General features: G+C 45.9%; 1 protein-coding gene across 1 annotated transcript in view; it reads right to left on the bottom strand.

Annotated features, from left to right (window-relative positions):
- Positions 1-539: 539 nt before the first annotated feature.
- The window catches only part of Rbks (ribokinase), an 82,087-nt gene continuing 65,173 nt past the window's right edge, over positions 540-17,453 (bottom strand). Inside the window, exon 8 of the mRNA XM_051181823.1 lies at positions 540-779. Within this exon, the coding sequence (XP_051037780.1) occupies positions 606-779 (174 nt within the window). The 3' untranslated portion in view covers positions 540-605. The remainder of the gene's footprint in view (positions 780-17,453) is intronic.

Below are 17,453 nucleotides of genomic sequence, written 5' to 3' on the forward strand. Positions count from 1 at the left end.
GTCATCAGGCCAGGTGGCAAGCACCTCTACCTCTGAGCCCCCCTCCCTGTTCTCCCTGTCTTCTCCCCACTCTCCTCTCAAATTTGCTGTGTAGCTGAGGATATCTTGAACTACTTACCCTCCTGTCTCCACCTCCTAGGTGCTGAGATTACAGGCACGTGCCACCACATCCAGTGTAGGCAGTGATGAAGCCCAGGGTGTCATGCATACTGGGCAAGCACTCTACCCATTGAGCCACATCCCCAGCCCCCAAAGCAAGTTTGACAACATAGGCTAAAGGTATTAGTTATCTCTCCAGAAGGTGGTTGGGAGAGCCCACTGCGTCCCCTTTGTCTTTGGAACATTCTTTGCTCAATCTCTAAACACTCCTGTCCAGTGTTCATTCAAGCTAGAATTTGCTGGTACTGTTTGTACCGATTCTGATGGTGGAATCAAATTCTAGTTGATGTGATTGTGAGAAAGCAAAGCATTACTGAGTCGAAGGCTTGATGACTAAATAAGTGAACATAATTACAAAGAAAGGGCATTTTTCTAGTAACTGAGCTGAGCAGCCACACCCACATGCATTTTATTTGCAGCTTATATTTATTTGGGGTTGGCAGCAGTCAGAATAGAGCAAGAGGAAGGTCTTTTCTGTATGGATAGGAGGCCTGTGTTCCTGGAGCCTGGACGCTGACTGAAGCGATGAAATTTGATCTCTTTAGCATTTCTTCCAAGGACAAATTTGGGTAGTAAGCCAGGTAGAAGGCCAGAGCACCCACGAAACTGTCACCAGCACCCTGCAATGAAAGAAAACAGTGAGGAAGACAAATGTGCCGTCAAGCTGTGGCTCGGTGGTAGAGTACCTTTCTGGTGTGTGGGAGGCCCTGGGCTCAAGAGCTCAAGCCTCGGTACCCAAACCAAACCAACACTTTTAATTTTAGAATTTCAGAGTTCCAGAGAAGGAGCAAAGACATTCCAGCCCCAGCTCTGTTAACATCCAGATGCTGCAATGTTTACCATAACTGATGAGATAATGGTACATTAGTAACTGAATTTCATACTTTATTTGGATGTTATTAGATTCTGCCGTGTCCTTTCTTCCCCAGCATCCCAGGCAGGATGTCATTTTACAGTTAGTTGTCATGCTTCCTTCTATGTCTGTGGACTATGACAGTATCCTAAGTGTTTTTGATGACAGTTAAGAGGTCAGCTACTTTGTGGAATGTGCCTCAGTTGGGGTAGATAGGATGTTACTGTGTAACTCAGGCTACCTTTAGCTTCTCCAATGTGGGAGACTGCCTGGCTGTGGGATTTGCCCCTAAATTGTCACATCAAAGCAAGGATGTGTGTTGTGATAGTCTCCCTGACCATGTGGCTTCTGCCAGGTATCTGTAACATCATTTCCCTCTTTTTATATTATATTCTGCTAGATGGTCACTAAAGATCCAATCCTCCACCCCTCACCCTGAAAGTCTCTTTAAGTAGCCAAGAATGACCTTGAACTCCTGATCCTCCAGCTTCACCTCCTATGTGCTGGGATTGCAGGTTCATGTGGCACAAGGGACTGAACCTATGGCTTCCACCAACTGAGCTGCAGCCGTAGCCAGACACTCTTGTTCTTAAGTGGGTAGAGTTCCATTCTCAACTTACACTTTAGATCCCTGAGCATATACTATTGACATAAATTGAGTTCTGCATTTAAGACTTGCCCCTCTCCCCATTTATTTAATCATTGTATCAGTGTGAACTCACTCTTTGGGTTATTACCTAATAGTATTTATTCTGTTGTCCACTCTTCCCAGCACTGGGTTCTTTGCAGCTGCCTCCTGTGTCTCTTAAAACTATCTCCACTTTTTGTTTTTGCTTGCTTGCCTTCTGGGACAAGATGCCCCAGGCTTGTTTTGTGTATCTCCCCTCTAACCCTAAAATAAGCCATTAAAAATGCATGCAACATGCTGAGAGCCAAATACAAGGAGAAGCACCTTTCTTTGCATTTTCCAGGGTCTGTGTTGGAGAAGGTCACAGAGGAACCAAATAAATACCCTAACAAAGTCTGTCACCAGTGCCTCTATGGTGATATCTAGTTATGTATTCGTGTAATTAATATGTTTAAAACCCTTTTTAAGTGTATGCCGGAATCTCACTTTGGAAATTCTAGTACCAACCGTTTCCAGGGGCATTTTCCAGTGCCCCCCATGTTGCCCCCTCCCCTCACACCCCATTACTGATTCCTTAGACCTAGTTTTCACAATTCTTATATTTTTGGTTGTGAGTCTACCCTTTAATGGCTGAGCCATCCCCCCATCCCTAGTTTTCACAATTCTTTTTTTTAATTTAAATTTGAAACAAGCTTGTTTTACATGTCAATCCCAGTTCCCTCTCTCTCCACTGTCCCCCCCTCCCCCATCACATCCCCTTTCTGCTTCCTAGAGAGAGTGAGGCCTTCCATGGGGAGTCCTCAATGTCTGCCATATCATTTGGAGCAGGGCCTAGGCCCTCCCTCATGTGTCTAGGCTGAGAGAGTATCCCTGTATGATGAATGGGCTCCCAAAGTCCATTTGTATGTTTTCACAATTCTTGTTAGGTATTGTGGTGGCTATTATAACCACTGCACGGAGAGCCCTGATGTGTACTGTTTCTGTTGCAACTGAAACATCCATTGAGCCATGTGTCCAGCACAGTAATGGACAATAAGAAAAGACATGGTGGTGAAGGACTTTAACCTCAGGACTTAATCAGTAGGCAGAGGCAGCAACTACAGTCTTGAGGCCAGCCTGGTCTACATGACTTCAAGGCTAGCCAGGACTACATAGTAAGACCTGTCTAAAAGGGGGTGTGTATAGAACCCATGTGGCAGCTTATGAATGGCTTGGGGTGTGCTCTTTATGAGTAAGAGTCTCACTCTGCACCCCGCCGCTGGTCTGGACTCTTGCTAGGTAGCCCAGGCTGGCCTGGACTTGTGGCCCTCCTGTCTTGGCCTCTTGAGTCTTCGCTGGGTTTACTGGCTTGTATAACACCATGCCAAGCTTAATAGTGTGGATTTTAAGAAAGTGTCTGATAAACCTCCTGGGCTTTTTCTAGAATAAGCCAGATTTCTAGGGAGAAGTCAGTCCTCACAGAACAAGACATGGAGGGCCCAGTGTGTATGCGCGCACTGCGTGCTCAGGAGTAAGCAGTCAGTCATTTCACTTTGTCTACACAGCCTACATGGACAACATGAAACTTGCCAAGGAGCCACACTAATGTGAATGTGGATGTGAATTCCTTCTCCTCTCCCCTCCCCTCTCTCCTTACTTCCTATCTCCCCTCCCTCTCGCCCCCATTGTTTTGCTAAATTCATTTTTTTCCCCCAAAGGATGCAATGGAGGCAAAGACATTGCTCTCAGGCATCTTTTGGCTCCCAGCACAACCCATGGCACGAGAGGGCTGAGACCAGAGGAACAGTGAGCTGAAGACTATATTGTGAAAACATGAAAAGCTGGGCATACTGGCTCATACCTGTAATCCTAGCACTCCAGAGGCTGAGGCAGGATGATCACTGCAAATTCCAGGCCAGCCTGGTCTACAAAGACAGTTCTCTTCTAGCTAGGCCCACCCAATGAGATTTCATCTCAAAACCAAAACAACAAACAACAACAAAAGGGAAACCCTCCCCTTAGAATCTGCTATATTAAAAATGACTAGAAAACATGAAAATTCCAATATGCCACAATTAATGATTGAAGAGATGAAAATGTTTACTATCTCACCTTGATTATTACATTCTATGCATGTATTGAATAATATACTTTATAAAGATGTACAAATACACCTCAAAAAAAGGGGGGGGGAATAGAAAGAATGGAGCTGGGGAGATGGCCCAGTGGTTAAGAGCACTGGTTGATCTTCCAGAGGACCCAGGTTCAATTCCCAGCACCCACACAGCAGCTCACAACTGTTTGTAACTCCAGTTCCAGGGGATTAGACACCCTCACACATAAAAGAAAAATAGAAAGAAATATTGTCCCGGTTGCTACAAATATTCTATTGACACCACCTGCACTGTTTTCTTCATCATCACCAAAGCTGAAGAAACACCAGTAAAGTTGTGCGCTGGAAACATTCCTTAATTCCTTCCCCATGTCACACCCCGTGCCAACAGACTGCAAAGGCACACTACATTCTTCCTAGAGTTAAAATTGTGTTTTTCTACCAAAAACACCAGCTATCCCTCACTGCAGAATTCTTCCAAAATTTAAATAAGAAATAAAGCTTGTGACACAAGGGCACAAGAAAAGCCAAGGGGACTGACTCTGTTGCTTTACAAGGTCAGAATTACCATGATTCCAAAAACAGACTGTGACATCTCAAGAAAAACAAAAATCAAACAGCAATAGGCATATGGATTTGGGTATAAAAGTAGTAATTTTTAAGCAACTAGAATATAAATATATAAACATGCACCCTGATCAAGTAGAAATTGTCCAAGGAATGAATGCAAGACTAGCCCAACACTTACTTTTAAAATTGATATATATTTTCTTTTAAACTTTCAGGAACACAGTAGAACAGGCAGAGCAACACTTGCCCCCCATTCTGAGACCTGGCCTGGGTGGTATGTCGACATTTTCATTAGCATTGTTCTGGGTTGCATAAACAGTGTGGAAAGGTCATAAACAAAAAACAGGTATACAGATTGGAAAGAAGGAAAATTCTGTGAGGATGGCTTAATGATTTAAGTAGATAGTCTTAAGAAAAAAAATTCCTACAAGAAATAGGTTCAATAAGATTATTGGATGATAGCTTGTCAATAAAAATGAATGTATTTGTATATAATAACAATGAACAATGGGAAATCAAAATTATTAGGCTAGGAATATCTTCAGCTGGTCCATGAAACCCTGGGATTGATCCCTTGCACTGTCTAAACTGGATGTGGTGGCACATGCCTGTGATCCCAGCACCAAGGAGTGAGGGCAGGAGGGCCAGAAGTTCAAGGTCACCCCAAACTATGCAGTAAGTATGTGTCAGTAACTTATTTCTCAAATTGTTCATCTAGAAACAAACATATTTGGGCTAGAAAGGTAACAGCTAAGAGCATTTATTGTGAATACATGAAGATCCAAGTTCACGTTTCTTGAACATAGTTAAAGGGGTTACTGGACAGACTCAGGAGGACCACTGTGGCTTGCTGGCTCTGGTTTAGTAAGACACTGTCTCCAGATGGAGAGTGAGAACAAAACATTTATTATGTCCTTTTTGGCCTCTGCTCCCACATATGCACTGCAACATGTATGCAGGGTGCACGCGCCCACGAAAGAGCAACGAGACAAATGTGACAGCATGTATGACAGGTGAAATGAACAGGGTGGCAGACCTGCAATTCCCATGTTTTCCTTATGAAATAAAAATTAAAGACTAGAGAATTTTAAAAGTCAGCAGCTGGAGAGATGGTTCAGTGATTAAGAGCACTAGTTCCTCTTCAGAGGTTCTGAGTTCAAGTGTCAGCGCCCATGTGGTGGCTCACAACCATCTATAGTGGGACCTGATGCCCTCTTCTGGGATAAGGTTGTACATGCAGATACAGCACTTATATAGATACAATAAATAAATCTTTAAAACAAAAGTCAAATCAGTCACCTTTTGTGAATTTGCAGTTGTGACAATTTTTGCCTCTGACTCCTCTCTTTGTAAAACATTTATGGATAGTCACTATGAGTTGGTGTGAAATGAATCCAGAGAAACTCCCGCTTGCATGTATGGATACTCAAGTTCACTGTGGCAACCGGGCCAGGAACTTGAAAGTTGAGGGGACTGGGAGGAACACTTAGTGGCTGTGACAGTGACTGCAGCAAAGCTGATTGTCAAGATGTTAGCAAGCAGAGCTATCGGGACCATGGTAGGATGCCACCCCCACCTGGCTAAACAGTTTGGAGAGGTCAGAAATCATCTCCACTTTTCCCTAATGGGAAAGGTTGTCAAATACCATAAAAGAAGTACACATTTGGGCTGGGGACATGGCTGTTGGCAAACTGCTTGCCTTGGACCTATTGATTCCAAAGCTCACATGGAAGTTGAGCATGGCAGTAGACATTTGTGATTCTAGTTCTAGAGACATTGAGACAGGCAGACCCTGGACTTGCTGCCAGCCTGCCTAACCTTGGTGAGCATCAGGCTGAGAACAAAGCCTATCTCAGTAATCAAAGTGGGGCTATGGCAGTAACTTGGTAAGACAGATTGCTGTAGAAGCCCAAGGACTTGGGTTGAAATCCCACGAAACATGTAAAGTTGAACATGGGTGCATATGTTGGGGCACAGACAGGCAGATCCTGGAAGCTTGCTGGCTAGCCATGCTGTCTGGCTCAAACAGCAAGCTTCCAGTTGAGCGAGAGGTCCTGTTTAGAAAAAAAAAAAAAAAAAAAAAAAAAAAAAAAAAAAGATTGGGACAGTAGAGGGCATACTGTTCTCTTCTGGTCTCTGCATGTGCATGCATGAGAATATGTTCTTTTACACACATGTGTACATATGCCACACATACATATCCTCCACAGAAACACAGTCCCCAAGGATTGACCTCTTGCCTCTACATGCATGTACACACACACACACACACACACACACACACACACACACACACACACTCCTTCACCAATGAACCAACTTCCAGTTGCTCTGGCTTTGGCTTCAGAGAAGTGAGATGCAGGGATATTCCAAAGTGGGTACAGTTGGGCCACAGTGCCCCAACCCTTGAAAGCCATAAAGGGTAGAGAATGATTCACATGGAGTAGAAGGGCAGGGATGTCTGGGTGTGAACTGCTCTGGTTTACTCTGTGGCAGAAGGCTGAAAAGCTGGATTCTTATCATACAATACACACTCCCAACTTTATTCACCTTTACATTGACATTCCCCAATGAAAGAAAACAGACAAAGAAGGAACAGAATCTCAGAGACATTTGAGAGTCCCAGTAACCCTTCAGATCGGCTCACTAAATCCCAGGTAAAGTCTGGGCAGGAAGGAAGGACAGAAGGAAGGACATCAGAGTTGAAACAAATCTCTCTTTTCTTTAGTATCTGGGGAATTCTATCCTTCCCATAGGACCCCGAATACACTCACCATGCTGTGCATTTTATGCAGAGGCCTACAGTCCGGACAACTTGTAGACTCTGGGTGGGGTCCACATCTTTGCCCTGTGTGTCTTCCCCTGTCCTGCCCAGCACTTGTGTTGACCTGACATAATGATACTAGGTCCATCATGTTCTCTCCTTAAGATCTGGTCTGAGGTGGCTGGCTGTCCTGGGTGAACCCCATGTGACTTTCCTTTTTGTTAGTGAGGTCAGGTTGCCATGGCTCTGAGTTACTTGATAGTTCCATTGTTGAGTATATTTATAACACAAGGCTTTCAAGTGCCAATAAATTACTTGGCTGTTGATTCACATCTTTAGTCTAACTATTTTTATACATTGTAGGATTTTTTAAAAATGGAAAGGGTTTTAAAAGTGGAAACTGTAGTCTTTCACCATGGTTTTCCTGTAAGTACTTTCCAATCAATCATTCTTGGTATAATGGAGATCTCATTGATAGAACCTGATGATTTTAACATTCTGTTGAAAATTATTTTTATGTCAAAAGGGGTGATGGCATAATTCACCTTCCTTCCGACAGTTACCCATGTGGCTAGTACTGGTTGTCTTCCCTCCTGAGGACTGGGTGTTCACCTAGAGTGCATTCTGAAATTCCTGCTTTTCCAAGGGCCATCATGTCCCTATGGTTTAAGACATTCTGCTCCATAGTATACACGAAGACAGCTCATGTGCCAGGGTGTGACAGAGAGTGAAAATGTCCAGTAATACATACTGAGGCTTCTAGAGATGTGCTGTTTGGCTTCTGTCAAGTGGACAAGCTAGAGTCATCTGGGAAGAGGGAGTCTCAGTTGAGGAACTGCCTCTATTAGACTGCCCTGTGCACAAGTCTATGGGGGGAGTTTTTCGATTAATGATTGAAGTGGGAAGCTTGAGCCCATTGTGGGCGGTGTCACCCAAGGCAGGTGGTCCTGAGGTGTTTATGAATGCAGGTTGAGCAAGCTATGGAAAGAGCCGGTAAGCAGCATCCTCCATGGCTCCTGCTTCAGTTCCTGCCTCTCGGTCCCTGCTTTGCACTCCTGTCCAGACTTCCCTCACTGATGGGCTGTGACCTGTAAGCCAAATAAAACCTTTCCTCCCTATGTTACTTTTGGTCATGTGGTTATCAGAGTAGCACACTAGGCCAAGTGTTGTGGTGGAGATGGAGTTTGACCCCTGGTGACGTAGGGAGGACACTGGTACAGCCGTTCAGATGACCTCCAGGGCAGGACCTGAGGGCAGGGGATTTTTAAGGACTGTGCCAAGCTGGGTTGTGGGGAGGCCTCTACTGCCAGGTGCGAGACAGTGTTGCTAAGTGGAGGCTGGTCTCTCATTTCCCTCCTTCCTTTCAGATCATCTTGATCTCTGGCCAAAGCCCCACTTCCCATCCCCCACCCCCACGGGCTACACCTTTAATCCCAGTACTTAGGAGTCAGCAGGCAGGCAGATCTCTGTGAGTTCAAAGCAAACCTGGTCTATGACTATGGTTCTGTGCCTTCACTCAGCTGACCCAGTTCATAGCCAGTCTCTTAGGGCTGTCTGGTGAGAGAGGAAGCTGGGAAGTAAATGGAAGAACATCACCTAGCATAGCATCCTCACGTGTTGACCCATGTGTCTCCAATGTGTGTCTGCAGTTGCTGCTTTTTTTAAATTAAGTTCTGCTCTGTCGGGTTCTTTTCTGGTCCTGTTGGGTGTTATTGCTTGGATTGTTCACAAGGACCCCATGGAGGAAGGCACAGTTCAAACTGTGGTGTATGTTGTGCAACTTGCATTGCATCTGAGTGCCTGTAGAAAGGGCTGAGTCACACCAAGCTGTGGGCTCATGCTGGGAGGCATTTTCTGATTTTCCCAGTGCCTTGCAGGGCAGCAGCAATGCTGTCAGGTCCTCAGGTTAAAGCTGAGGAAACAGATTCTCCTTGGTTTAAGGTGTGTCTACAGCTTGCCAATATTAAAAGGAAAGACAGTGTACACAGTCAAGGTTTGCAGCAAGGTTGAGTGTGTGGGACTCCAGCGACACAGCATGTTGTACAGGGCTGTCCTGCGAGCCAGACTGCCGCCTCTGAGGCCTCAGCTGTGCTAGTTTGTAAATGACCACTTGCTGGCTTTTGACTTTCTTCTGAGGAGGGGTAGGACCACTCACTGAGATCCACCTGCCTCTGCCTCCTGAGTGCTGGTTAAGGCGTGGGCCACCACACCTGGCTCTCACCTGTGTATCTTTAGCTGCATCTCAACCACTTGCATGCAATTTTGTCCTGTCAGCGTTGCAGTTTGCAGTTGAGGCCTTAGGGGGAGGGGTAGACATTGTTTGGTCTCCTCTAGGGAAGGGCTTTAGCAACCAAGCAGGTGGAGAGGCTTTCCTGGGGAGACTGGCTGTGGGAAGGGCTCATGTTTTCTGTAGTGAAGTATTAAGGACAAGAGAGTGAAGCTGGAGAATGTTCAGCGATGTTCTGTGTGGGGTACTGTCTTGGCTACCTTTCCATGGCTGTCACCAACACTTGCCAGAAACGACTCAAGGCAAGAGAGGTCCTTTGTGATTCTGGAGGGGTGTGGAGCCCATCAAGGCAGGGAAGGCAAGGTGCAGTTCATGCCGGTAGCTTGTGGCAGATATCCCTCACATCATAATGGACCACGAAGCATAGAGCTGGCTTAGCAGTCTTCACAGGCCTGTGTCTAGTACCTCACTTCTGCCAGCCTGGCTCTGAGTCCTAAAATAGTGCCACCAGCTGGGGGACAAGCACTCAAGACATGAGTGTGTGGGGACATCAGATTCAAGTCATAACAGGTGGCACTTCTATGTGCTTTGGGTAAGAGCCGAGAGTCTGAACTAGAGGTGTCTCAGACAGGTGTGGGGAGGGAATGCAGGGAACAGAGTTGACAAGGGCAATCAGAGACTCTTATCAGTAAACAAACAAAGCTGGGCAGTAGTGGCACACACCTTTAATCCCAGCATTCGGGAGGCAGTGGCAGGTGGAGCTCTAAGAGTTGAGGGCCAGTCTGGTCTATAGATTGAGTGCCAGGAGAGGCTCCATAGCTACAGAGAGAAACCCTGTCCTGAAAAACCAAAACAAACAAACAAACAAACAAAACCCCAAACAACAACAAGAACAAGAGAGACTCATACCTGTTGAGGAAGGAGGAGCAGTCAGGAGGGGTTCAAAGGGATAGTAGAAAATGCAAGGAAGTTAGCGAATAAGAAAACATAGAGGAATCGAGAAAACTGAGTAACCCTGAAGGGTTCAAGCAGCTTTAACAAGATCCTACAAGTCGTCATGGGAGAGGGAGGCTGGAACAGAGACCATCACAAGAGCTGAGGGCACCTAGGAGCTGTGGGACTTGGAAATGGCTCATCCTCATGGTCCGGAAGTCACCACAGATGACAGATGCCCCAGGATGGAGGGGAAATGTTGACATAGATGTTGAAGTCTGAGAGGCCCAGAGACAGGGAGGGCAGGTTGAGGTGCCATCTTGGAATCACATGAGCCCCAGTGATGCAGGAAGCTGTACCAGAAGGAAGAGGAAGGACGGCTGGAAGCTGCAGCTTTCAGTTGCAGGGGTCGAAGGGGAGTTGGGAATGGGAAAGGGCCCAGGAGAAAGCTTCTGCAGAAGGCTTGGGAGAGGGTAAACACTGTGAAGCTGAGCAGGAAAGTGTCACTGAGAAGGAAGAGCCTGGGCCCTTTGTAAGTCTTAAGACCCCTATGCTGCCCTCATTACCCCTTCCTCCTCTCCCATCATCGATACAGGCTTCCTCTGGGTCCAAATTGCCTGGGCTCACTGCCTTTCTCATTCCCATTTCCTGGGTGTTTCAGCTGCTAATACAGTTTCAGCTGCTCTGAATATTTAAGCCCTGAAGCCTGAACCCAGAGCTCTAATTCCTCTGGATGTGAAACCGCATGGCCAGGCTCATGTCTCCTGCAGACAACCTGAGCTCACTACGGTCAAACTGACTGTCTAGCTACCTGAACATTGGCCTCCTGCCACTTTACACCTTCACACTGAAAACTGGTGGTCTTCTGGACCCTTCTACTGTAAATTTAACAGCTGTGACCTGCCCTCTTGTCTCTCTCCACCCCACTTCCCACTCATGTCTCCACCTCTCCGGAGACCCATGGAGGCTTCCTAACTGGTCTCCCTGCTTCCGGGCCTGACCCTGCCAGTCTACCCTCCATATGCTTGCAAATCTATGCCTAAATATTCTATATGCTTCTTGTCTTTCTGAAGATAACATGTTAGCTGCTTAAACAGCATCGCACATAAACTACCTTCCTTCCTCCCTCCTGTCTGTCCACCCATCCTTTCCTTTCCTTTCCTTTTTTTTTTTTTTTTTTAAATTTGAGACAGAGTTTCATTGGAACTCACTTTGTAGACCAGCCTGGCCTTGAACTCACAGAGATCTGCCTGCCTCTGACTCCTAAGTACTGGGATTAAAGGTGTAGCTACCACACCTGGCATAAAGGTCTAGTTTTACGTCTTACTGCTTCCTCTTTACCATTTGCATCTTTGTTCCTGGAGATACTATAGTTCAGAACCTTGCAGAGACTAACTTCTACCTTTTTGTCTAAGACTCAGCACAGACATCAGTGTAGCCTAGCTGCCTAGCACCAAGTTTAATGTGTTTTCCGACCCCACGTCCTGTATGCTTCCTTTCTGAGGTCATGAAGACAGTTTTGTCACCTTCTATCCTGAGGCCTAGTGCTGTGCCCGCTCTGCTCAAATGCACTTTCAGGAAACCGGGGTTGAGTGGTCAGACGAGAGCGGACACATCTGTTCCAAGAAGGCTCCATCTTGGGGGAGTGGGGTAGCAGCAATGAAACAGGCTTATAAAAGACGTAGTTTGTCCAGTTCCAGATGACAGAAAAATGGTGAGTTGGAAGGAATGATAGGTATTAAATGTGGTTGGGGGGGGGCACCCAAAACTCAAAAACCAAACCAAGTGCTGAAGGTAAAACTTGCTGGGCAGCACAACAGAGCCCAGATGATCTTGCAAGAGTGATGTCAGTCCTGAGGGTTCATCTATTAGGAATCTGGACCCACACAGCATGATTCAGAGGTCAAACTGCTGAGCCACCCGAACAGAGCCCCTGCGTTCCTCCTTGATGTCTTCACACATTCCATCTGACAAGAGGACACCACTTCCTTTTCTTTTCTCAATCTCTCCCTCCATAGAACCATTCAGAGCTCACAATGCAGGCTGGATCCTTCTGTCTGCTTGTGGTTTTAGAGGCTAGAGAGGAGCAAATGGCTGAAACACAATGATATGCCATTTCTTTTTCAAGGATCTGGCCAGGGGCTCAGGAGAGGGTCCCTACTACCCACATGGTGCTGGGGCTCAGCTGGGTCAGCCCTGCTGTCTACACTAGGTTTGGGATATAACTCTTTCCCAGGGATCATTTTGGCGGGCTGCCCCTATAAGGATTATGCTGGCCTGCCTGCCACCTGGCAGAATGCACTCAGGCAGTACCCTGGTCAACCCAGGGTTTCATGGTTGCATAGTCTGCATGAAGGTGCAAAGGACCCTTTAAAAGACAGATCCCCACCCACGTATGCTCTTTTCCTCTCTTTCTCTGTTCTCCTGGGGCAGACAGGATTTTTACATCTCCCTCTTCTCGTCTGTTCTCTCTCTGTCTCTGTGTGTCTACCTCTTTCCCCCTTTTTTCCTCTCCTCCCTTCCCTTTCTAATAAAATTTCTCACTAAGCTCTGTCTGTCCCTCTGTCTGTCTGACATGTCTGTCCCTCCACCTCGGTCACCCTCGCTTGCCATGGAATCCTCCAAGGTTCCCCTCAAGCTTTATCTTAACAGCCCCAATGGCTGAATGACTGCCCTTAGTCTAGACTGGCAGCCAGGCCTGCCCTGCCTGGCATCGATGTCTAAGCATGGACTTCTGCCTCCCCCATATCCAGTACCTGAGGCTTGAGTAGATGATTGGGCCTAGGAGTCCCAAACCTCAGGACACCATACAGAACTACATTTTAATCTTGCTTCAACCCCTTTTTATTAGCTCAGTCATCTTTTAGAAATGGTAAACAGATTGCCTTCTTGTTTGTATTGAAGACGCTCTGTCATTTGAATTAAAACTCACACAGCTGGGGCATTGCTTTCTCAAGTGGAAGTATGTGCAAATACATGGGGCCAGGCAGACCTGCAACCCAGGTTCACTAATGTACTAGTTGTGTGATCTCTGGCAGGTTGTTCAGCTTGTCTGTATCTATTTACCTGTACGATGGGACTATTGCGGATACTAATTCAGACAATAAGCTGGCATCCCAGAGCCCTGGGCTGTGCAGGCCAGGACTGAAAGAGCTCCAGCAGTGTCATCAGTGTCTCCTGAGGTCTTTCAACTTCCAGGTGAGGTACTTGATGAACCCTTCAGTGAGTGGATGAGATTAAAGTGATGGAGAGTGAAAAGCAGAAAGTCACTGTAGTTTGGGTGGAGTTGGGGGAGCCAGGCTGGTTTCAGGCTTCCAAGTAGGGACAAAGAGAAGGCTGAACAATACAATGAGAGTTCTGCTCTAGGAAGAGTCAAAGGTAGGAGCGGTGGGGCCGGAGGTCACCCTGGACCTCCACTGCACTGAAGCTGGGTAGATGCTACCACATCCAGGGAGAGGCGGTAGCAGAGCCCAAAAGGCAGCAGGTGGCTGTACAAGCTTGGAATGAGATTCCTCTAACAGTGCTGGAAACTCAGGTCAGGGCTCACCCTGGTGAGCAGATACCATTGGGCTGCTGGGTCTGCTTCTCTATGTGACCAACCTCACCATTCACTGGGATGGTGCACGAAAGCTTGGCTAAGGCTTTTCTTTCATACAGGGCATGTGTTTCCAGATGGGGCTGGAACTCAAGAAAGTGTGTAAATCATAGCTATTGCAATGGTTGGTGTCTCTCTAAAGAGCTACAGTATATACTGTACACATGAGTATATTTATGATTTTAACATTTCATGGGGAAAAAAGGGAGGACGAATAGAGAAAGTTTTCACAAGGTTCTTTGGGGCAGGGTGATAATGAAAATAAGCCTGAGAAATGCTACAGTAAGGCCTCTTGTCCTGACAGGCAAGTGGTCCAGTCAGGGTCTTTGGTATGTGAGTAAGAGGCAAATATTCCATGCAAGGCATGGGGACAACCACGTTCCTTCCATTGAGCCAGAAGTTCTGACATGGTTACCAGTGAACATTGCCAAGTCTCAAAGCCAGGGTAAGGAATTTGGGAAGCTGATGGGGACCAGGATGGCTGGTGATATTTCCCAGGCAGCACAGTGCAAAGGTTGCCGCCTGTGCAGATGTGACAGAGAGAGCTGTGTGGTGGACTGACCCTGAGATAGGCTGTTTACGCAAGAGCTCAGTGCATGGCTGCCATTGGAATCTGTCCCTTTCCTCTTATCGGCTCATGTTTACCTTAGGAGGATGAGATCACATCCTTCCCCAACCTTAGCCTTCCCGCCTTCCCAAACCACTTCAGTTTACGAGAGCATCATGACAGCTAGCCAGAATCCAGATTTCATCTCTCTGGGTAAATGTAGCTGATCTCCATTCTAAATAATCTGTAGGAAACATGACAAATGTCCATGTCTTTGCCACTTTAAGACAAGTGTTCATGATTAGGCTGAGATAGCCCACTTAAAAATACTCTATGATGAAAAGATTAAACTATAGTCCAGGTGGGGATGGGGCACACCTTTAATTCTAACACTTGGAAGGCAGAGGCAATTGGACTGCCTGATCTACAGAGCAAGTTCCAGGACAGGCTCCAAAGCTACAGAAAAACCCTGTCTTGAAAAACAAACAAACAAAAAAATTAAAAAAAAAGATTAAACTATTTCATGATCTAATGTAGTCCAAATGATGAGTACTTCAAATTAATCAAGCACTTGTTCCTTGGTTTATATAGTCTGCTAGTCATTCTCTCTCTCTCTCTCTCTCTCTCTCTCTCTCTCTCTCTCTCTCTCTCTCTGTGTGTGTGTGGTGGGGATTGAACCCAGGGCCTCCATCACTGAGCTACAACAGACTCCCACAGAAAAACAAACACAACAAATAAATAAACGGCCTCTCCCCAAATACCGCTCTGGGATCTAATTCATACACCTCTAGTTCACCTGTTCACAGAGTACATCTCACTGTTCTTGAGTAGTCATGGGGTTGAGCAGCCATCATTGCTAAGTTTAGAAGTTCTCATCCCCCTAAAAGAAGCCGAATCGTTTACTCTCCTTGGGCCTCTCTAGTTTGTATCTCTACAGACTTGCTAAGTATATATACATTTTTAGTAGAATAATTTCATATTTTAATTCTATAGTTAGCTGATAATTTGTTATTTCATAGCGAGACAAACTTTAGCCATATTCCTTTTGCTACACTGCAGATAAAAGTGAGTGTGCTCTTGGTCCAGTGGGAACTAGGAATGAAAACTAGTGCAGAAAAGGTTTGTTTCCTTCTTCCTCAGATTTTCACCAAAAGTCTGTGAGGTTTTCATATTAAGGTAGCAATGCACCAAGAGTTTGCTGTTTGAGAATTTCTGTGGTGAAACTGTCTGTGACCGCTAATCTGGGAAGTGAAAACCCACCTGCACTTTTCAACATTAACTGGCCTGGTTTGTCAGTCTTGGTTTCTGTAGATTTGGCTGGCTTGAGGGATTGTCTCTCTGACTTTTTTTGTGCTACTTAAGGGGTGTTGTCAAGGTAGATGTTAGCCTTCATTCTTAAAGGTCTGAAATGGTGGTTTCTGGTGTGGCACACACTGGCCTGAGCGCTATGGTATTCACACACTGCCCACCCTCACAAACTAGCACAAAGCGTCCCAGGGAAGCCATTGGATAGCATGTCTGAGCATGGGTATATAGTCCCTTAGGTTTGGGTGAACCACTAATCAGGAAATGGTTTTCCTTAACAACAGATCAACTTGGTGAGGCTAAAATGGCAGAACCTGAGACACATCCAACAGGTCGCTAGCTGGTCAGGAAAATGGTAAACACAGGCCCTTCTGCTCCTGTCAGACAATGCTTACAACCCTAGAATACTGCCTGAAAAGTGACAATACTTTCACTTTCTTACCTGTTTACAGTCTGTGTTTACAGAGGCAATTCTCTCATTACAATCCTATTAGGCAGCCAGGCTTTAATTTTCTTTCTTTCTAATTTATTTTTATTTGCATTGGTATTTTTCAGGCATGTATATCTGTGTGAGGGTATCAGAGTTGTAGTTACAGACAGTAGTTAGCTGCCATGTGGGTGCTGGGAATTGAACCCTGGTCCTATGGAAGAGCAGTCAATGCTCTTAACCACTGAGCCATCTCTCCAGCCTCAGGCTTTAATTTTCCAGACAGAAAAGAAACAAAGAGCTCAAGGCCACTGGCTGGTGACAGGATGTCTTTGGTTGGAGCTCAGCACCGGGAAAGTGGAAGAAATGTACATCTTCTAACCTAGGGGTTTTCAATCTTGGCCTCAGAATAGCCTGGAGGGCTTGTTAAAATGGGGTTGGCTGTGCTCCACCCTCAAACTTTCTGATCCATTAAACCTAAGGTGGGGCTTGGGGTGTGCATTTCTAATGAGTTCCCAGGTGATACTGATGCTGTGGGCTGAGAAACACTCCACCTAAGGAATTTACTTCTGGAAAGAGTGAATCATTTAAAAAACCAAGGCTAGTCATTTAGATCTGGGATCAAACTATGGAACTCCACTATTTGGTCAAAACAATGGGAGGAAATGGAGTAAAGGGCCCCAGACAGGTCTCCTTTTGTTTGTTTTGATTCTTTTGGGACAGTCTCCACATGTACCCTGGAACACAATACCTAGACCAGGCTGGCCTTGAATTTGCTGTGAACCTCTTGCCTTTACTTCCTGAATGCTGGGTGTGCTGCTGCACCTGGCTGGCTTGAGGAAAATCATTTCCCCACCGGGCACTGAAGAGTTGGGAGCTTCACACTGTGAGACATTCATTATTGTTCATTATTAGTTTTTTTCCCAGCTAGGGTGGTGACACATCGGATGGGTGTCAGGGAAGAGTTAAGAGCTGAGTGACACTGAGCAGGCAGGGGTCCTTTCTGTGCTGCTATCTGAAGGCTGCAGATTGGAAGTTGGAGGGAAAGTCTGACTTTTCTCTCCTTGGGTTTTGCTATTGTGATCAGAATGGAGCAGGTGAAAAGGTCAAATTTTAGATGCCAGAGAGAAAAGTGTAACATTTGCCCCAGAGAAGAAGCAGGGGGAAAATATCCCAGTAGGAGAAAACCACCAAACAACGTATGACATTGGTACTGAGAGAGTCACCCTTTGTGTCACAGCAGGGGGAAGGAGGCGGAGGAATGCCTAAATATTGGCTCTATTTTAATTTCAATTCTAGATTACATTAAACTCTCCTTGTACTCCTCTTTATTTTACAGCGAATGCTGACACA

The sequence above is a fragment of the Phodopus roborovskii genome, unplaced genomic scaffold (genome assembly GCF_943737965.1).
Source record: "Phodopus roborovskii unplaced genomic scaffold, PHOROB, whole genome shotgun sequence".
In the NCBI taxonomy this organism is placed as follows: Eukaryota; Metazoa; Chordata; class Mammalia; order Rodentia; family Cricetidae; genus Phodopus; species Phodopus roborovskii.